The sequence below is a fragment of the Hemiscyllium ocellatum genome, chromosome 20, assembly GCF_020745735.1.
Source record: "Hemiscyllium ocellatum isolate sHemOce1 chromosome 20, sHemOce1.pat.X.cur, whole genome shotgun sequence".
NCBI classification, from domain to species: Eukaryota; Metazoa; Chordata; class Chondrichthyes; order Orectolobiformes; family Hemiscylliidae; genus Hemiscyllium; species Hemiscyllium ocellatum.
The window spans coordinates 2016097-2038523 of NC_083420.1; the positions used below are offsets into that span (position 1 = coordinate 2016097).

The 22427-nt window shown below is 40.4% G+C and overlaps 1 protein-coding gene across 3 annotated transcripts in view; it reads left to right on the plus strand.

Moving 5' to 3' along the window:
• smg1 (SMG1 nonsense mediated mRNA decay associated PI3K related kinase) overlaps window positions 1-22427 on the plus strand; it is a 169194-nt gene that overhangs the window by 27430 nt on the left and 119337 nt on the right. For 2 of the 3 annotated variants that reach the window (XM_060840420.1, XM_060840421.1), the window contains exons 2-8: window positions 3600-3763; window positions 16005-16157; window positions 18466-18602; window positions 18803-18861; window positions 20076-20289; window positions 20630-20755; window positions 20834-20906. In XM_060840420.1, the coding sequence (XP_060696403.1) occupies window positions 3600-3763; window positions 16005-16157; window positions 18466-18602; window positions 18803-18861; window positions 20076-20289; window positions 20630-20755; window positions 20834-20906 (926 nt within the window). Of the gene's footprint in view, window positions 1-3599; window positions 3764-10340; window positions 10446-16004; window positions 16158-18465; window positions 18603-18802; window positions 18862-20075; window positions 20290-20629; window positions 20756-20833; window positions 20907-22427 lie in introns of those variants that run through there. The other variant, XM_060840422.1, reaches the window with a different exon arrangement.

The following is a 22427-nucleotide window of genomic DNA, read 5'->3' on the forward strand; positions in this document are numbered from 1 at the left end:
AAGCCCGTCTCTCCACAAGATTGGTGTTACAGATGATCCTGAGATGAGCTTCTGACACCTCGGCCATCCGTTTGTAAGATTACCTCTATTCACTTTGTTTGCATTACTCAACTTCCCAATTTGACTGACATGCTGCTGAAGCTTATCCATGTCTTTGTTACCTCTGGGCTTGATTATTTCAACACACTCCTGGCTGGATTCATACTTTCTACCCTCCATCAGCTTGAGGTTATCTGAATTCCTATGAACCGTGCCTTATCTTGCTGCAAGACCTATTTCCCCGCCACACTCATGCTCACTCTTTTAAATTGCCTACCAGTCGAGCCATGTCATTGAATCATAGTCATAGAGATGTACAACATGGAAACAGACCCTTCAGTCCAACCTGTCCATGCTGACCAGATATCCCAACCTAACCTAGTCCCACTTGCCAGCACTTAACCCATACCTCTCTAAACCCTTCCTATTCATAGACCCATCCAGATGCCTTTTAAATGTTGTAATTGTACCAGCCTCCAACCACATGTCTTGAAAATTCTCATACTCGTTTTGCTAGTACATGGCCCTGAACTTCCTATTTCTTTATAATTATCTCAAATTTAACAGAGCTCTGAGATATCAGCTCTCCTTTAACTTGGGGCTCTTGGCCATTTCCAATGTTTCAACAACGATTTTTGTGCGTCTGATTTTGGAGGAACAAACATGAGCAAAAATTAGCGAGAGGTGTAAAAGAGAAGTAAGCAATAACTCAATTTTGAATTTTAAGGAAAACGAACAGACCTGAAATTAAAATGTACGCAAAAAGCATAGCAAAATTAAATAGCATTGCTGAAAATTGTGACTTGAAGACACAATTTATCTGGATGAGAAAAAAAATGGTAACTGGAGATGCAAATTCTTCCAAGAAGCTGTGCCATGATTTTTACTTGTTACAAAGCCATCAAGCAGCCTAATAGTTAATTACAGTCAATTCTCATAGTTAAAACAGTGACTGCACAGGAAGCTGAAGATTTCAACTAAACAACGCAACAGGAAATGAGCGAATGATATATTTTAATAGGCTCATTGATCCTTAAATATATAAGGTGGATCAGGAAATGTTTACAAATAAGTCGAACTGAAATTCATATTCTGTTTCAATCTCCTAATATTACAAGTGGGAGTCATTGTTTGCTGCCTGTTCAAATTACCATGTTGCTGCATGCACTGTTCAGTTGGCACTTATCATGTTTCATAATTTTATCATCAGTTGTCCTCAGGATTGATGTGATTTGTCTTGAAATGTCTTTCAAGGTGAAAGTTCAAAACATTTAGATTCTCAGAGGTAGATCATCTGGAATCAGGCAGATGGAGATTAATGTGAATGGGAAGTTCATTTTCCTGAGAGAACAGCAAGGGATTTATTTTCCTTAGAGAGCATTAGGGGTTCAGTCAGTCTGTTATGGAAGCAGATTTTGCAGCTAACAAAAGAACGAAGGATTGTGAGGTGCATGGCGACCCAATGGACCTGGAAAATCATTTCTAAAAGAATGTGGTGGTGTTGGTGGGTTGCAAAAGACTCCAAGTTGAAATTTGTTATACCATAAACAATTTCATTGGGCCTTTTTGGGCCTCATGCCTTTAGGCCAGTATTGCCTCTTCCTCCTTTGGTCGCCTTGTAGTCTTAGTTGGAGGAGAGTGGGAATGCAGGATTGAACAGCGTAGCAGGTCAGGCAGCATCCAAGGAGCAGGAGAATCGACATTTCGGGCATGAGCCCTTCTTCAGGATTCTCCTCCTTGGATGCTGCCTGACATGCTGTGCTTTTCCAGCAACACATTTTCAACTCTGATCTCCAGCATCTGCAGTCCTCACTTTCTCCTGCAGGATTGAACAACCAATGTTTAGTAAACAGAGGCAAGGGCTGGAATGAGTATACAGAAACAGACTTAGCAGGTCTGGTAGCATCTGTAAAGGGAAGGCAGACTTGATATTTCAAGTCCAGTGACCCTTCAGAACGAGCAACTACCATTTTTGTTTGATTTCCAGCATCTGCAGTTATTTGTTTTTTGGACTGGAATGAATGTGTTGAGGCATGTTTCATTCACTAGTTGCTGCCATACCACTACAATTTGTTTTCTTCCCTTAAATTTACTTTTGTGTTTTTCATAATTCCCTACTGAAATGACAATCATACCAGGGGCATCCCTTTTCCCAATCCTCCTCCTTTCATTTAGCAAGCCTTCTCTTTTCTCTCAAACAAATTCCAGCTCTAATATTTCCCTGGATTTATAGTTCAGTCTTCGATGCTTTCTCATCTATGGAGGAGTAGTGTGCACAAGCAGCAAAGCTTTGGTGACAAATACCAGATTTCTTTAGTTGATTGCAGTAAATGTTTGGGCTGTATAATTACTGTATCTGAGATGGGTAATTAGTGAAGCTGACCCAGTGATGAATAGAGAAAAGCTCAGGTTCTTATCTGCTCAGTTGTGATTAGTTGGTTTTCTATAAGCTGCCATTGTTGCCCCTGCTTCAATGTGGATGCCAGTTTCATGGTCAGCGCCTCTCTGGTGACTCAGGCTACTGCTGGAGCCACAGATCTTTGGGCAGGGAGGACAAGATTTACTGTGAAGAATGGCATGTTCTCAAGACAGGCTGTTTGTCTCTTTCCTTCTGCTTTTGTTGTTGGACCAGGCAAACTCTGGTGTGGAGAATTTCTGACCTAGTTTGGTGGATGAGGTGCAGTCACCAGTTCCCCTGTCATTCCAATGTCAATTTGACCCCCTTTCACTGGGGCCTTTAGGAGTTTCTTAAAACATTGTGTCCTCCCTGAAACTAGATGTCATCCTGTGGGTTGCACTCTGGCCTGGGGGCAGATGTTGCTATTCTTTAAATTGAGATGGTGCAGTGTTGATTCTCCCATTGCTTGGGTGACTATGGGAGAGGGGAAATTAGAGCGCACATGAGTATGTCTGTCTTGTCTCGACTGATCTATCTGATTTTCAAAATGGCTAACAACTTAATCTTTCTTGGAGGAATTGTTTTCCCATGGGTACTAGAGGAACAAATTTAATTTTTCAAAGATTATATTCGATAATTTTTCAAGGGAATTATAGAACTGGTTTGTTTTAAGAGCTTTATTGATGCAGCCTTCGAAAGTGCATCCAACACGTGACCAATCTGGTGGGTGTCATTCTTATTGAGACTGGGATGTTTTAAGTCTTGGCTCCTAATTAGAATTGACCAAATGTTGTAAGTGAACAATTTGTGTACTTAGATTGGAGCAAAATGCAAATCAGTGGCCCTGGAACGGGCCGCACAATCATCCCGTTTTTGGGTGTCACGTGCAACAATATAGTTCAAACACCGTTTGGAACTGCAGTCTTTCAAGCCAGACAGTAAGATGGTGTAGTCCCTACAATCGGGACTGTTAATGAAACTGAATTGTTGTGTTTTTAGAGCAAAAATCTTGCAGCTTTTGCAGGTGCAGGATTTTGTAGTTAGCCTCTATGCTATGTTTACTAAAGAGGGATTTGAATTCATGCTGCTTGATTGTATGTTAAATATTATAAACACTGTACTACCATTATATTTTTACTTCATTGTATGTTTCACTTCGTAGGATTGACAGTGCAACAGCTGACCAAGACAGTTTAAAGTATCCTTTGGCCAGGGATCGGGGCAGTTCTGCCTCTTACGGATTGCATTCTGCCAGTTCCGCCAGTGTGTCTCGGTATAGACACGATGATATTCGAATCCTCGCTGGATTTCAGAATGAAGAAGGGGGTAAGACGGCTTAAAGCCTCAACTATTTTCAACTCCAATTTCCTGACATTGAAAATCAAACTCCTTAATGGTGCAATATTTGCTGCTTGTATAGATTTTGGTTGAGTGTTTTATTCCCAACACATGATACTCAGTGCGTGAGCACATATTTTGGTCTGTAATGAACAACAAATTATTTGAGTCTCCTTAGGGTTCTGAATGTGGAAGCATTGCGTTATATTTGATAGAAGCAGTTGTGATCAATTGGTGGTATTTACCTGAGTCAGAAGATTGTGGTCCAACGTCTATTCCAGGATCTGAGCATCACAATAGAGGCCAAAATCTAGAGGGGGTGCTGTCTTTGCAATGAGACATTAAATTAAAACACTTACGCTCCCCAAGAGAATGTCTAAGAGTCAATGGCATTACCTGAAAGAAGTGCATGGAAATATGGTGTCTGTAAATCCTAACCAACAAGGCCAGTTATCTGGTCGCTGTTGCCTTGCTGATTTTGGAAACTTGCTATGTGCAAATTACTGCATCACAGTTGTGACATGCTTCAAGGATTGTTTTTTTTGGTGGAAAGTGCTTTGGAATGTCCTGTGATTGAGAAAGGTTGCATATAATTGAAGTTTTTCTTAAAACCTGCTTGGCTACTGCTTTATGGCTCTTGTGCATTTTCCATGTTTAGTTTTTTTAAAACAAACTCATGCTAGGACAGAGTGTAGCTGGTTTTGAATCAAAATTTATATTTTTAGTAATAAACGGAATTTGTTTATCTCTTTCCTAATTTCACATTTACACAATACTGCTGCTAATACTGATGTTAGAAGTCCCAAGGTTTATTCATTTATTTTTTTTTTAAAAAAGCAGTTGCGTTACAGGCCTCTGATTATTATCCATTAGATGAAAATATGCCAACGGAGAGACTTGCTTCACTTCCCTCTGAAGTGATCACTAGATTGATGTGGGACTGAAGTCTTTTAGATCAGAGTAGTTAAGGGTGATGGCTTTTCTGTAAAACACAAGGCAATAGACAATAGGTGCAGGAGTAGGCCATTCTGCCCTTTGAGCCAGCACCACCGATCATTATGATCATGGCCTCAATCAGTATCCTGTTCCTGCCTTATCCCATAACCCTTGATTCCACTATCCTTAAGAGCTCTATCCAACTCTTTCTTGAAAGTATCCAGAGATTTGGCCTCCACCCCCCCGCCCCCCCGGTCGATGTTCTTGCCGTTTGAGCACTGTAATCGTTTCCTCGTTGGTGGCCATGCCTGCAGCTGTCTCAGCTAGAAGGTCTGGAATTCACTACTTGTGGAATAGACAGGCAAAGGGGCACTTGTGAACCTGTTTCTTGATCGGTCCCCATTGACCAAGCTTCTTGGTTAACAAAGCTCCAATGTCTCCCCTTGTGGCCTGTGCCAAGTTTTGTTTCATAGTATTTCATCGTGTTTATTTGTATCTTCAGTCCAATGCAGGGTTTCACTTGGAGCTGGTGTACTTGGTCACTGCCTTTGTGCTGTCTGACACAGCATGCTAGGCCAGCTCCCTGGGGCAGCAGCAGGTATACCGTGGTCTGGATCTCCTGGGATCTTACCGTTGTCCCGTTTCCTGCCCCTCAGTCGAAGCAAAACACTCAGACACAGTATAGTTTTACCTCCTTCATCTTTATACCGGGCCCTGGAGGGAGAGAACACCGAGATGAGTTCTCGGTTGTCTTTGGAATAGCAGTTTCCTCATGAATTGTACAGTCATTTTACAGGGAGGAACATCCAGATAAGGCAACATACATGTTAATTGGGTGACCATTACAATTGGTGAGTGTCAATAGCAAAGATTAAGCCATCTGATGTTACACAATGTATTTTCTTAACCTTAACTGGCTTCACATAATGGGTACTTTTCACCTTGTTAACTGACCTTACATACTGAATGCTTCCAATATTGTTTGTTTTATAGGCTTTTTTATTGAAAGATAAAGGAAATTTTTAAACCTTTTTTACAAAATTACAAAGTAATACAAACAAATATAAACACTAATATACAATTAAATGTATATAAAAAAAACCAAAGCACAACAAAAAAAGAAACAAAAACTCCACTAACTACTAATCTATCCTACAAACAACCAAAGCACAAAATAAGATTGTGCATTACTTGCATTACTAGTAAGAAATAACATAATTAAGTACATACTCAAAATGGATTAACATAAAGTCATAATAAAACCCATATTTATATGGGACTCCTCCCCCAGGGGTCCCCAGACCAGCTTGAACCACTACCACAGCCAGACAAAAGCCCTTGACAATATGGCTGAAATATCAGTGTCTATATAATTCAAAAAGGGGTACCATATTTTATAGAATAATTCAGTTTTTTGGTGCACCATATTTGTGAGGAAGTCGAGGGGTATATTCCATGATTAACCTGTGCCAATTCGAAAGTCCTGGAGGGCCCTCAGCTGCCCAATTCACTAAGATATTTTTCCTTGCACAAAAAGAGAGAATGGAGAATAGTTTCCTCCCGTGCACATCCATGGAGGGCAGATTTGAGAAGCTCAGGAAAAGAGACACTGGATCCAATTCAATCTCTGTTCCCACCAACATTCGCTACTCTGTCCCAGTATTAGCGGATCTTGTGGCATGTCCATAAACAGTGCGTGAGAGTGCACACTTCTATTTTACATTTAGGACACATTGGGGATGTTCCTACCCTAAATTTTGCAGCTCGTTCTGGTGCTATAGAAGCCCTATGAAGTATCTTTAATTGAATAGCTTGAGTTCTGTTAGAAATAGAGATCATTCTGGCATTTTCCCACATTTCTGAAGGGATTTCTAACCCCAGTTCCTTGGTTCCATGTTTTAAACAGTCAATCCATGTCTTTCGATACCTAGTTAAGTAATGAGTGATAAAGAGTACTGACAGAGGGCGGCCCCATCGGCCGTAGCCCTCTTCTCTCCCTATCCGATTTGTAGGGACTATCCAATAACGTGGTCTTCTGTATATAATCTCGGATTTGAAAATCCTGAATAAGGTCTCCATTAGGCAGTCCAAACTTCTGGTGCAGCTCAAAAGACATCATAACCTCTCCATTGAACAGATCCCCTAAGCAAGAGACAAAGATTCAAAATCCCATACTCCTCTATGTTTGGATTAGATTAGATTACTTAGATTACTTACAGTGTGGAAACAGACCCTTTGGCCCAACAAGTCCACACCGACCCGCCGAAGAGCAACCCACCCAGACCCATTCCCCTGCACTTACCCCTTCACCTAACACTGCGGGCAATTTAACAGGGCCAATTCACCTAACCTGCACATTTTTGGACTGTGGGAGGAAACCGGAGCACCCAGAGGAAACCCACGCAGACACGGGAAGAATGTGCAACCTCCACACAGAGTCCCCTGAGGCAGGAATTGAACCTGGGTCTCTGGCGCTCTGAGGTGATCCAAAGTTGTAAATGGATCCTTTGTGGCTGAAGTGCAACATTGCTGGATAATGCAAGGGATATTGGATATTTAGGTCTCTTAGACGCTTCTTCACCTCATCAAATGCACTCTTCTTGAGGACCACGGCTGGAGAAAAATCCTGAAATAACATAATCCTGGAACCCTTGTGCATCATGGCCTGGGGATCCTTCCCTAGGACTCCGGAGGCTTCCAGGAGCATCTGCTTCTCTCTCTAACATTGGAGCCGAAACAGAACAGTGCGGGGGCGCTGGTCCGACCCAGACGTGCGTGCAGCAATCCAGTGGGCCCACTCCACCTGTACCTGGCCTGATCTGGACTCCAACTTTAATATTTGAGGGAGCCATTGCTCCAAAAAATCTGCAAGCTGGCCTCCCTCTTCCTGTTTGGGAAGGCCCAGCAACTGAAAATTTTTCCAACGACCCCGTTTATAGAGGTCGTCGATGTGCTCTTCCAAGGTCCGGACTGTCTGCTCGGCTGATTCGGAAGCAGTTTCCGAGGTCGTGGCCTTTTGCTCCGCCCCTCCAACGCGTTGACTGAGCTTTTCAATTTCTCCAGTTGTGCTGCAGAAGCACAACCGAGAACAACTCGTACCTGGTGCTGGACTCTTCGATGAAGGCGTCAATTCTCTCCTGCAGTTTGTTGATCATGGAGATCAGTCTCACCTCTGCAGGTAAGTCCCCCGAGGTGGCCACAGACATCTCTGGTACCCCTGCCTGTTGCAAACTGCGGGAATTTTTGCCTTTAGTCATTTTAAGAACAACACCAAACTGTTCAACTTTGATGTAAAATGACTATGCTGGGCAAAAGCTATTTTAAATGATTTACAAGGTGAGGTGAAGGTGGGTGCCCCACTTTGCCCAAGTCTTAGGTAGAGCACTACAGACTCAGACTTGCTGGGTTGCCGCCATCTTGAATCTCCAGCTTCCAATATTATTAATTGGCTGTCTAATTTATTAACCCATTACCCTTGCCTCCAGCACCCCATTGTTAACTGCAAGCTCTTATCTGAGTCTTGCTCGGCTGAACCTCTTGTTTCACAAAACTCAGAACTGGTTCAGAAATGATTTACTTGGATGTTGGCAGTGTTTTGAGGATTTGAGCTATAAGGAGAGGCTGATTGGCTGGGGCTGTTTTCCCTTGAGTGTCGGAGGCTGAGGGGTGACCTTAGAGAGGTTTACAAAATTGAGGGGCATGGATAGGGTAAATACACAAGGTATTTTCCTTGGGGTGGGGGAAGTCTAGAACTAGAGGGTATAGGTTTAGGGTGAGAGAAGAAAAATTTAAAAGGGACCTGGGGTGAAAATCTTTTACACAGTTTGGTGCGTGTATGGAATGACCTGCCCGAGAAAATGGTGGAGTCTGGTACAATTACAACATACAAAAAGCATCTGGATGGGTATATGACTATGAAAGGTTTAGAGGGATTTGCGCCAACTGCTGGCAAATGGGACTGGATTAGGTTAGGATATCAGGTTAGCATGGGTGAGTTGGACTGAAGGGGTCTGTTTCCATGCTGTACATCTTTGTGACTCAATGAATGTTATCATATTTGCTACGGATGAGGGTGAGATGAAGTTCCATGATTGGATGTGTATATTTGTGATATGACTTGCTTTATTTCTCGTGTTAAATCAGTTACCTTTTTGAGTGCTTTTTCTCTGATCTGTCGGTGTATCGAAGGATGTTTGCAGTCTTGGGTGTTCGTTTGCCTCCATGAACTAAGGATTCTTAACATTAATGCTCTGACTTCACGTAGTTAAATTAGTAATAACTTCATTTATGTAACTGTGAATGAGTAGTAGAGAATTGCGTTACAGTTTGCCCTGCCAATGTACAGTATGCTTATGTTCATTGTATGCATCGTGTTATGACCCAGGGTAAACCCTTCTGCTAATTTAAACCAGCCACACAGAAAAGATACAACATGTGCTGTAATCTGTTAAAATTCGAGATGCAAACAGCTATCCCAGAGGTCACTCATTAAAGTAAAAATGAACAACTTTATTCTTTAAGCCCAACAGAGAATATTAAAACCAACAACTATTTACACCTCCATTCTCTCAAACCTGACTTTTACCTCCCACTCTACAATACTAGTCCGATTTTTAAAAAAAACATCCCGATTAAGATTTTCCAAAAAAAATTCAACCTTCAAAACCAGTCAGCTGTTGAATCTTCAGTTTGAATCTTCCTGTACAGATTTTTCTGTCATCTTTTTGATGTTCTGCTACAAACTTCTTTTGGATAGGTACCTTTCAGAGAGCCGTTCTGCTGGCAGTCTGTACTTGGTGACTTGGCAGTTCTACTGCTAGCTGTTCAAAATGTCTGGTTTTATACCCTGAAACATAAGATCGTTTCATTGGTTTTAATTTTATCAAATTATTAAATTCAAATTTTATTGGATTCTGGGATTTTGAGGCATAATTTAAACTGGCTGAATTTGAATTTGTTTTTGTATCATGGCAACTCATCTGTACCAGATGTTACATTGTTACCGTGTTCAGAACGTTTTGTGCTGTTGCTAGCTTTTCAACTCTCTTAAAGGTACAGTGCCATTAAACCTTCGTAACAATAGCTAGATTAAAATTTTTGTCATTCAGTTTTAGATGGATTTGCAAACGCAGTTTACTGAATGGTACTTTCTGTTTAGTTTTGTCACTTCCAGCTTCATTAGTTTATCTAATATGCACAAGTGGCTTTGTCTGTTTAACACCTAAAAATTGTTAATCCCATCAGACATACTTAATTTTGCAACTTTAACTTAAAATGACTACAGTGGTTGTGCTTGCTTTTCTGAAAGTGCAAAGGTATCTAAATGTGGAGGTGAATAACTGGAAACAATACAAGTATTATGTCAACATTGTTTACACTAGCAGGTTAAAAGGAATAGTCACATAAAACCACAGCATTGAGGGAAACAGACTGTGTAACTGGTAGCCTGAGGGACTGCAGATGCCATATTGAACTAGCATGATGACTCTCAGCATGGTAATGATCCCAAATGTGCTGTATAATGTGGCATTTGTTTGTATTTTTAATTATGACTAAGGAATAATTAGAATTTGTTTGAAGAAATTGCTTGGGGCCTTTAAACTCTGCCCCTTTCTCTCTTTTCCTGTAGAAAGGAGGTCAGAAAGAGTAAAAGTGGGAATGAGAGCAGAGATTCTGCTATAAAGGGAGAGAATGAGCAATGGACAGTGTGCCGTAAGAGCCTTCCTTATGTCAGGTATGGGACTAGGTTAATATTACATAAAAAGCTGAACTTGGAGCACTGGGAATGTAACAACCGTTCATTTAGCTGTATTAAAGTATGAATGAAAGTGAACCAAGAGGAGACCAGATGTGGGGAAGGATCAGAACCAACAATATTGGAGAGGACTGCACTAACTTAAACAAAAACATGTTATACTATAGAAATAATGAAAATCACATAATGCTAGAGCTAGTGTACATTTCAAAATTAGAGTTTACTTTCTGTATTTTCTAAAGTGACTGAAAAGCAATGAATCACCAAAAGCCGTAGACCACACAGTCCAAGTTGCTTTGTTAAAATGTTTATTTTATGAGCGCTATTTCATGACCTATCTCCGCTGCTTCCCTATTCATGCTTTCCCAGAACATTGCAGCTCATGGCCAAGCAATCTTATTGGACCCTGATCTGCATATTTATCATGGAACTTACTGCCTATCTCTCGTGGGTATTGGTCAAATAATGCAGATTACTGTCAGGAAATGATAGGAAGACATTCAGGGTTCAACTGTATCATTTTAGCGCTTTCATCAGCTGGGACGTAAAACTGGTTTACAGGGCGAGGGTTGTGATGTGTCAATTAGACCATCTACACAATACATGTAACGATTGCTAGTTGTCAGTTTTATAATTCTAATCCATCTTGTTTGTATAGAGCTTTTTACTTTTTTGATGTAAAATTTAGAGCAATTTACTTTTTAAGTGTTCGTTCTGGTTACGAAGAGAACTGTATACCTGCACAGATGCATCTTGTCACAGGTGAAGCCAGTGAATATTCCATTGTGTTGATCGCCTGATTGTGAATAATGTTTTGTTCAAACTTTTGGTTCAGTTCAGGAAAGAAAGCTCAGTGTGTCAACACTTTTTAAGATCACCTGTTTAGAGTCATAGAGATGTACAGCATGGAAACAAACCCTTCGGTCCAACCCGTCCATGCAGACCAGATATCCCAACCCAATCTAGTCCCACCTGCCAGCAGTCGGCCCAGATCCCTCCAAACCCTTCCTATTCATATATCCATCCAAATGCCTCTTAAATGTTGCAATTGTACCAGCCTCCACCATTTCCTCTGGCAGCTCATTCCATACACGTACCACCCTCTGTTTGGAAAAAGTTGCCCTGTAGGTCTTTTTTATACCTTTTCCCCTTCACCCTAAACCTTAGTTTGGATGCATTAAAATAAATGAATTCCTGGAGCTACCACACCATACAAGCAAGGCTATAGGTTTGGTGTTGGCTGCAGAGTTTCTGAGCCATATTGTTCAGCAGAGACCTGGATTGTTAATGGGCTAATTTCAAGGTTTTTGTTTGGATACTTATCAAACTTAGTGCTGAACAATCCCAGACAGGAACATTTTTAGGAATTGGTGAATAATGCTAGATGCTTGATTGAGACTACCCAAACTTGTTTAAATAGCTGTGGAGGGTTCTCATCCCATTGGTCTAAATGGAATTTGCATTCCTGTAAGAGGTGGAAAAACAAGCTTCTCCAATTCCTTAATAAAAATAAAGTGCTGGATAAAATCAGGTCTGTTAGTATTTATGGAAAGGGAAGCAGAGTTAATGTTTCAAGTCCCAAATGGCTCCTCTTCGGAAGACAACCTCTTGTAAGAGGACATTAATGTTGGTGTATGTGTTCTTCAGTTGATGTGTAGGATCTTCCACAGACAGTGGTGCAACACTGGTGCCTCCTGTAGGTTATCCATGTTTTATTCCTGTACTGAGGTGGCAATCATGGCTGTGTGGTAGACCGTGATCTTGTTTCAGATTTTATGTTGCCATCTTCAAACATTGGATTTTTCAGATGGCAAAGGCTACACCAGCAGATTCCAGCTGGCATTCCTTGTCAGTGCCTGCCTTCTGTGAAAGGTAACCACTGAGACATTGAAAGTGTTTCACATTTTCCAGGCATTCCATGTAAATTCTAATCAACAAGACTGAAGTATGTATATTAGGAGCTTGCTGGTTGGGAGCTTTTCTCTTTTTAGTGTTGAGAACCACCTTGTCCTGCCTCAAATACGTCGGCAATTTCTGGGAACCCTTTTCTGACGACACTTCAGCGTCAGGTTATTGAAGCTCAGTGACTGAAGTCGTGTTGGTCTTCACTTTTGATTGGAGTCATCGGAGATTAACCATCCATCTGATAAGTAAGCTGCATTCCAGAGAGGACCTCATCTCTCGTAAAGTGGAGCATGGGCAGCTGGAGTTAGAGTGAACTAACAATCTTGCCTGATATTTGCCTTAACCTGAAAGGGATCTGTAGTCGGTCCACATGCTAAGGATCACTGCTTGCATATCATCATGCTGGCAGAGGATAGTGATGAATTTTAGCGGGCATCCATTCTTTCAAACTACCCCTCAATTTAAAGCCGAAGTCCTTTGTCCAGTTAAATAACAATCTGTGAACGAGTTGATATTAGATATGGTGACTTTCTTAAAAGTGACAAACTATGAAAATCATTTAACCTCAGCCTCTTGATGCTTTAAATCCATATTGAAATTTGGGAATAGCAAGTGTAATGAATCAGTTCAGAAGAGTTCTTGTATAATCCACCCTGTGAGGGAGCATTAGGAGATGCTTCTGTTGCTTCCACAGGTGGATTTGTGTTCTTTCTTGAAGCTTGTGATAATCATATCACCTTGAGCACAGAAGACTTTCCTCTTCATTCCAGATCTTTCAGGCAAGAGTGTGGAGCTGTAATTCTGTCTCCTCTCCTTTGTGTTCAAAGGTTTCGGGGGAATTCCACCACCTGTTTTGTTGCACAGGTGTGAGAAGGCTTTCATCACCACATAAACCAAGCTTATCCCTAACTGCATGTTAAGGGATGGAGTTGAAAATCCTCTGATTCTTGATTTTAAAAAAAGTTTTGAATGCTCCCTTCGATGGGTGTTAACACTTTCCTTTCCCTAATTCGATCTTCCTCATCCTTAGACTTCAAAGGAGTAAGTCTTTGAGTACTTCAGCCATAAATATTCCTTGACTGTGGAAAAGCTGTGAATATCATTCATGTCAGAGTGCTGTTGTCTACTCACCACCTGTTCTTCACGTTCCTCTGTATATCTGTGCCTTGTTGGTAAGCCCTGTTTCTTTTGCTTTTGGTTTGGGTCTAGAACATCTAGCGGCTGTTGATCTCCTGATTATTTTCATCAAACAAGTCCCAATATTTTCTCTCATAAAATTTGTTTTTTTCTTGCAGGGGCTTGAGGGCATCCCAAGCACTCTGGCCACTTCTGTTTTTCAGTTAAGTTTGACAGTGTTTTGGCCCTTAAGGCATTGTTGGAATTGGTCTGTTTTATTGGGATCCTTCAGAGTTGCAAAGTTGATTTTCATGGAATTCTGTTTTGCACCTGTCATTTGGGAGGCAGTCTGATGGACTTGATTGAAGGAATAAGTTGGTGATTGGTTAACGTCTGTGATTCTGAATATGGGCAAGACTTAATCGATCTGGTTCTAGTGTTTGGAATGTGTTGTACTTGGCTGCTTGTATTTGAATACGCAGATCTGGCAGAATATTGTGATGATGAGCCTGCATCCTTCACATTTGTTTAGGAAAAGAATATCGTTAGAATTGAGATATCCAAATTTCTATTTTGCTAGTCATCCTGTTTCATAGGTTGGAATTTCTTCCAACTCTGTCATTGAACTATCCAAGAAGAATAAACCTGTTCTCCTTTGGAGTACAATGGAAAATTTGGTCAAGTTTTATGGGAGAACCTTCTTTGATTTCATCAGTGGTGTGTTTGAGACGTAATGATAAAGCACTTGCTGCTTCCAAGAAGTAACTTGAAAGCTAGTTGACAAGCTCTTTAATAGCATGCCCAACTCCGTGAACTCTGTATACTTCTGATTTTCCCTTTGAAAAGAAAGTATAGCTCCCTGAGTGTTCCTTCACCTGCTCTCTTCAACTTGCTGGGTCTCTCTCAGTTGCTGTCACATAGCTGGAGTTGTCTGGCAGTAAACACCGTGCGAGGCTCTGTATGTTCACTTGCATGAGACTTGTGACTTTCCAGGTCCCAAGCCCCTCTACTTGTATCTTGCATACTTCTATAGCAGAAGATTAACTCTGCACCTGGCTATGGAGTTGGAAGAGGTGAGGGAGACTACTTTTCAGGCAGTAATACAAATGAAGAACTGTAGGTGCTGGAAATCTGAAGCAATAACAATTGCTGGAGAAACTTGGCAGCTGTGGCAACATTTGTTGAGAGAAAGCAGTCACTGTTTTGATTCTAGTGAGCTTTCATTTTAGCCTTGTCCTCAAGGGATGAGCAGAATGTGTCCTAACTAGGACTGCTCAGTCGCAGTTAAGGTTGCTGTCTCTTCCAAGTGGTAGACTAAGTTGAAACTTCCACCCTGCAGGCACTCTGCCTCTATTCCTGATAAAGAGCTTTAGCCCGAAATGTCGATTTTCCTGCGCCTTGGCTACTGCCTGAACTGCTGTGCTTTTCCAGCACCACTCTAATCTAGAATCTGGTTTCCAGCATCTGCAGTCCTTGTTTTTACCTGAAACTTCCACCTTGCCTGATCTAGAAGCTTCCAGATGATGCCAGTCTTTTCCTGTTGCTATTTGGCTGTTGAATGGCATGAAGGGTGTGGTTGGAAAGGAGGATGCTGTGTATGGTATCCTGTTTTTTCCAGTGTACATTCTTCCTCTTTAAATTGCTCTGGGAATATTTATTGGAATCTGTTGTCAGGTTTACTTCTCAAAATTCATGTTTTGATTTTTAGACTTATACTTCAAAACGTAAAGCATGAAAAATAAGTCTTTCCTAATGAAAGACCACTCTACAGTTTGGCAGTTTACCAGAGTAGATTCTTTGGTCATCACAATCTCAGTACTATCAGCAAGTTTTATTTCTGAATGTCCCCTCATATTTGCTGTGATGGGCAGAAATGATTAGCTATTTGATTTAATAGAAATGTGTAAAGACCTGGCATTTGTGATGTCAGACGACTGCTCTATTGTCAGCATTTGCCATCATTACTCAATCTGAAAAAGTAGAAGTCCAGAAAATGAACTTTAATTCCATCCTCCTCCAACAGCTGAAGAATTAAGGTCCTCTGAAGCAGAATTCCTAAACGCTCAGCAAATTGGAACCAAATTCTCTTTGAGAGCCACAATGCAGGTTTGATACTTGTTACTGACTGAGGTGACCACAAAGGTTTCATCTTCTCAACCTTGTCCCTCAGCTGAGGCGTGGTGATCCTCAAGTTAAACTCACCACCAATTGACTGGAGGGCAGCCCTTTGGTGCTCTGGCACTATGGAGAGTTTACCTTTGTTTTTAATTGTCATAGCATTGCTTTATATAGCTAATCTTGCTGTAAAAGCCACCGTGAAGCATTGTTGAAAAAGGTCTCTGGTTTTCAGAAGTGTATATTGTAGAAATACACACCGTACGAAAGTTACAGCACAAAAAGGGGCCTTTGTGGTCTTTACACTGATGTAGAATTTAGTGTTATTGATACTTTTCATAAAGATCACTAAGCAAAGCCTACCAAAATTGAGTTTTAGTTGAAATTTAATTTTTTTTACAGGCAGATATGATATCAATGGAGGACTTGGTGAAAATGCTTATGGTCGGAAGTCGCTGGGGCAAGAGCTGAGGGTTAACAATGTGACCACGGATGTAAGCAGTATTCAGCATGGGAGTCGTGCTTTAGCCACAAAGGAGATGAGGAAATCACAGGGTAAGAATTTTATTAATCTGGTATCTAGATAATAGCTCTCACTGGTGTACTTTTATTGTGATGAGGTGAGGTACAAAAGCTGTCCAGTTCGTTAGGATCTTTGCTTTGTTGCAATACCTGGCAATACTTTGAGAGATCTTAAATGTTGCTGAAAGAGACATGAAGTCGAAGCTCTTCGTCTGGAACTGGTATTCCTTTTTAGCAGTGATCAAGTTCTGTAAATGCCAAGCAATTATTTGAGAGTTCTCAAGCATGAGTTTCTGGTATGTACGCATTCAAATTTCTGGTCCATTCACAGTAGAATGGAAGTGGCATATTTCCCTGCGCAGAGAGATTACTTTGTGTTGTTTAATCGAGTAAAGGATAAGTGGTTACTCTAGTATTTTAGCATTGATTATCACAGCTCTGGGGAGATGGTGTGCCAGTTCTCAAAATGAGAACCACTTCAGTAATTGCTTCGGTTTCGGTGCATGACTGTTTGGTTTAAAAAATAGAAAAGTGTAGCATTTTAATGGATAATAGCTCCATCTTTACTTTCTCTATCTGAGTACGTGTTCTTTAATTGGCATCCATAGAACAGGCTCAGTACACATACAGGCTGAGGTTACCAGGCTGAGGTTACCAGGCTGAGGTTACCAGGCTGAGGTTACCAGGCTGAGGTTACCAGGCTGAGGTTACCAGGCTGAGGTTACCAGGCTGAGGTTACCAGGCTGAGGTTACCAGGCTGAGGTTACCAGGCTGAGGTTACCAGGCTGAGGTCCCACCTCAACCTTGTTGCTGACCTGAGATGTGGTGACCCTCCGGTTAGGCTGACACCAATTGTCATGAGGGCAGCTCTAATTGTCCTCTGGGACAATGGCAACCTAACCTTTTATTTTACTTGCTCTTTGTCTTGAAAGTACAAATTTATTTTTCTTTATTTATTCACGGGGTGTGTGTGGTGTTGGCTATGCAGCATTCATTGTTTATTCCTAATTACCCAGAGGGCAGTTAAGAGCCAACCGCATTGCTGTGGGGCTGGAGTTACATGTAGGCCAGACCAGGTAAGGATGGTAGTTTCCTTCCCTAAAACATCATTAGTGAACCAGATGGGTTTTTCCAGACAATCGACAATGAATTCATGGTCACCATTAGACTCCATTCCAGATTTTGTTTTTTGAATTCAAATTCCATCAGCTATTGTGGTGGGATTCATACCTGGGTTCCCAGAACGTTATCTGGGTCTCTGGATTAACAATCCAGCAATTAATACCAGTAAGCCTTTGCTTCCTGATAGTTGAACCCATAAAAGCATTTTGGGACTTTATGACAAAAGAACATGAGTGAAGATTGTGTACTTTAAATTCAAAGATGTTACCAGCAATATTTCCTAGAAGTTGCACAACCATGTAGCTGCTGGGAGGGTCCACATCCATGATTCTTGTACACATGCATTGTCTCATGGATCTGGACATTTTGGGTATGCACCTCAGAGCTTGGGGCAGCATAGATTACTCGATTGGAGAAAAAGAATGAGATAGGACTGTCTGCTAAATTCTCTCCTGAATGATTCTGATCTGCTGTTCAGGTTATGTACCCTGATTGACTCACTCTGCCAAGCACTAGCCTTAACACACATCAAAAGCATATCCTATCTAATCTACTGATTCTTTATGTTTGAAACCCTCAATCAAACATGTACTAGACTGTTATTCTATGCAAGATTGATTTGATTGAGGTTTTTCAAACTTAAAGAATTAATTTTATCATTTAATAGTCACATTGGAGTGCAGGGAAGGAATAGGCCATTTGGCCCTTTGACCCTGTTCTGCCATTCAGTAATGGTATAGCTGGTCTGCTTGTGGCTTCAAGTTCACTTTCTTGTCTGACCCTCATAACATTGCCTTGAATTTGTTGCATGCCCCAGCCTCCACGGATCCCAGAGCAAGAGAATTGTTGACTAACCTCTCATAATCCTCTGAAAGAAAATATCATCGTTGACCTGGATGGGAGCCCCCCCCCCCCCAAATCCAGGATGGAGTTAGTTTGTCTGTTGAAGGGCGATGAGTAAAGAGTGTTTCTTTGCATGAATTATTGCTGAGACCTGGAATAAACCTTCCTGAAAGAAAAGGTCACTTAACTTCCAAAATTGAGATTGTTGAATTTTTGTTGGGCAGGGGGTATTGGAGGTATGGAAATCAAGATGGGGAGGTGGAGTTAAGATTCAAATCAGCTCTGATCAGACTGAAGAGGTTGAATGGGAACTACTACTTTTCCCATGTTATTCACTTGGTTTATACTCAACTTTGTCAAACTGTTTAATTTATAGAGCGATCTTTATCTTATTCTGATGAGTCTCGACTGTCCAATCTTCTGCGGAGGATTTCCCGTGAAGATGACAGGGAGCGTCGGCTGGCTACAATAAAGCAATTGAAAGAGTTTATTCAGCAGCCAGAAAACAAAGTGGTGAGTTTTTTAAGAAAAGTGAGATGGAAGTGCACATGTTAGCATCCTAAGGGACAGGTGAATGTTGGGCCTACATGCTAAATGCTAGCAGCTCTCCAGTTGCTGCTTTCTAAGATATAAACATAGGGGAAATCGGCTACAGAGTCAGGTTTCTAATTTTATTGTATTTGTTGTATAATTGCAATTTTATCTTCTTGCAGGTTCTAATTAAGCAATTAGACAATGCTCTGACTGCAATACAGGATGTGCTTAATGAGAGGTAAGTGTGAAAATACATTGGTTTTGTCAGAATTTGTAATCCTTTTAAGGAACTTTATGCTTTTTAAAAAAAGATAAAATTCTTTCTTTGGGCATAATTCTCTCTAAAAAGTACCCTTGAGTTGTTTTGTATATGCATCCGCTGGATATTTCTGGAGCTCGGTTTGCTTTTGTGGATGGAAGAAAATAAATCCTTGTGTGAATTTTAACATTCCCATATTTACATAATATGAAAAAGTCATCGATTGCATTTGCTGAAATTATCTTTACACATCATTTCCAATCGTTTTAATTTAGCCAGTTCTATTTGGTACTACTTGGAGATTTAATTTTTAAGAGATTTGTAAAAATCCCAATCAGGCATTTGACCACAGAGTTCCTTCTGAAAATGGGACCTCAGATTAGCATGTCCTTTGGTGTTACGTTGATGCTCCAAGATACTATCTGGTGTCTTTTTAATTTGTGGACTATCATGTGTTATAAGACTGTAATCTGTTATACATGTAAACCAGGTTGCTAAGCCACTGATCTCAAAAGATCCTAATCTTTGAATAGTTGACATTTTTAGTTTACTGTTCTGGGATCTGTATAAGGCATTGTTTCCAAAATGTGTTCCCATGTGACCCTGTTTTTGAGGTTTGAAAGCTGCTCCAGTCCCTTGGTAAGTGATGGGGGAACAAGGAGAAGAACCTTCACAGCCGAGGCGGGGTGCTGTTGGTCATTGCTGCATTGGAGCTAGTGACACTGAAATTTCAGTTTGTGGTGTCATTTGGAATCCCAACCTCCACTCAGGGAAGTCCTGGTATAGAGTATTGTGTAAAATTTGCTTCGGCAGTAACTTACCTTTCATGGAATTTATTGTCTTGAATAATGTGTGAAGTGCTTTCAATTCAAACTAAACTCAGGTTCCAATTACAGTTTTGTGTGACTTTAAAAGTACAGTCAATGCTTAAGGGAAGTGGCTGTTTATTAATTCACTTCTACCATTGCAAATCCCACTTTTTGATGACCAGTTGATGGATTTTTAGTCTTGTTTGTGACTTGTTTCATTTGTTTAAATGAGAAAACAAATTGAATTTTTGGGGATAGCTGTAATTCACTGTAAACTCAGAACTCATTATTTATTTAAAATGTGTCTATATATATATATATATATAGAGCCTAGGTACATACATGCAGTGCAAGATATTAACACTTTTAATTTTTTTTCAACAGTAGTAAACTACTTCATGAACTACGACAGGAAGGAGCTTGCTGCCTTGGTTTGCTGTGTGTATCTCTGAGTTATGAGGCTGAGAAAATCTTTAAATGGATTTTTAGTAAGTTTAATTCTTCCACCAAAGATGAGGTAAAACTTCTGTACTTGTGTGCCACCTACAAAGCATTGGAAACTGCAGGAGAAAAGAAGGCATTTTCATCTGTAATGCAGGTTAGTCCTTAATTTTATGATCTTTCCTTAAAACTGAAATTAAGAATATTTTATTATAAATTCACTTTTGATACTAAAATATCTCATTTTGTGGACACACGTTAATGTATTTAGATAACGTGGAGAGCAGATTTAAGGGTGCTAAAAGGTTTTTGAGAGCTGTATTGCGTTTTGTGAAATTATCAAACTTCCAAAAATATTTTGCGTATCATCATTGAGAACTTTCTGTTTAAACTATTTTAAAACTTCCAAAAAGCATGAAAAATGGTAGTAAGCTGTCATTGAACACAGGTAAATATTTGTTTAGTTGGAACTAATTTAGTTTTTTTTCCCTGTCTAGCTGGTGATGGTTAGCCTGCAGACTGTTTTGGAAAATGTCGACACTCCAGAGCTGCTGTGCCAGTGTGTGAAGTGCATTCTATTGGTGGCTCGTTGTTATCCCCATATATTTAGTACCAACTTTAGGGTAAGAATAATGAAGGAAAAATTGAATCATAATTAAATTTTCTCAGTAAGCTGATATCTGATGCTTTTTATTTTAAAGGACACTGTAGATATACTTGTTGGATGGCATATTGATCACACTCAGAAACAATCGCTTACGCAACAAGTGTCAGGTAAAATATGGATTTACCCTAGTATGTTCTTAGTCGTTTAAAATTCTACTTTGAATTGTTAGCTATTTGAACAAAGTAGTTTAGGTAACCTGAAAATGGTATTGGCAGCAAGATCGATATCAGTAAAGTGAAATTTGAAACCAAGTACCATGTAACCATTTTCACTTAAATTATGTGTTTGAACCATTTTGTTCTAAGAATGCTCACCTTCATTATATGACCATCTCTTTTGGTTTGTATTTTTTTTATCACTTAAGGCAACTTGGTCTTTTTTTTATCTTTAGGTACTAATTGGTTGTCATTAACCTTAGTCATGATTAACAAAATAGAGTGTTTTTGGATGGTTGGTAATCTTTCCAGTTGCATTCAGAGAATCACTTGCAGTGAATGCTCATTCTGTTCCCTCATGGTTACCTCTAAGATCACTCCATGAGTCTATCCTCTTTGCCCTTCCTATTTCCCATTTATATGGTGCCCCTCAGTGATGACATTGAAAGCAGGGCATCACTATTCATAAGTATGCTCATGGTGTGCAGCTCTCATCACCGTCTCTGCTAACACCCCCACTGTCCAATTTGGCCGACTCCTTGACTAACATCATGTTCCAGATGAGCAGAAATTTCCTCCAAGTTGATGTTGAGCAGATTTTTATCTTCTAGTCTCTCCTGCACTTTTCTTTCATACTAACACCACTCTTTCCCGACCATCTGTCAGGTCTGAAGCTGCCATCAACTTTGAGCAGGACTTCTGACTGCATTTACCTACTAAAATTACCTACTTTCACCTCTATATCACTGACCAACTCAACGCTCATCCACACCTTCTGTTACCTCTGCATTTGATCATTTCGATTTGCACACAGCCAGTTTCCCATCTTCTGCAGACATGAACTTGAGGCCATTGAAAGCTCTGCCTGTGTCCCAACTAGCCATTTGTCAGCCTTGTGCACATTGACCTACATTGGCACCTAATTAAGGAACCTAAGTTTTGAAATTCTCATTGTTGTTTTCAGATTTCTGTATAGTTCTCCTCTGCACAGTCTCCTTCAGCTCCACAATCCCCTGACAACTGTGCTCCTCCAATTTTGACTCTTAGCATCCATGATTTTCATTGCTCCACAGTGGATAATGACTTCAGCTGACAAGGTCCTCAGCTCAGGAATACCTTCTCTAAGCACCCACCTCTTGTTCTTCTTTTCATTCCACTTCTTATAACCTGCATCTGACCAAACTGCTATGTTATCTCCCCATATAAATCAGTGTCAAATTTGTTAGCACTCTTATAAAATGCCTTTCCTATATTGAAGGCTCTGATGCATGCTCCTGCTGTTGGTGTTAAGATAATTAATTAATCTACTTTGAGAACTGTCTATTACCTGAACAAATGTTCAAGCCAAGAATTTTAACAACACCTTCTATCTGTTTTTAAAACAGTATTATGCTGCATTGATGATACAGTGCAACTTGCTAATGCCTTGATGATGATTATGCTCATTAATTGCTAGCTAGTCTCTTACTAGCT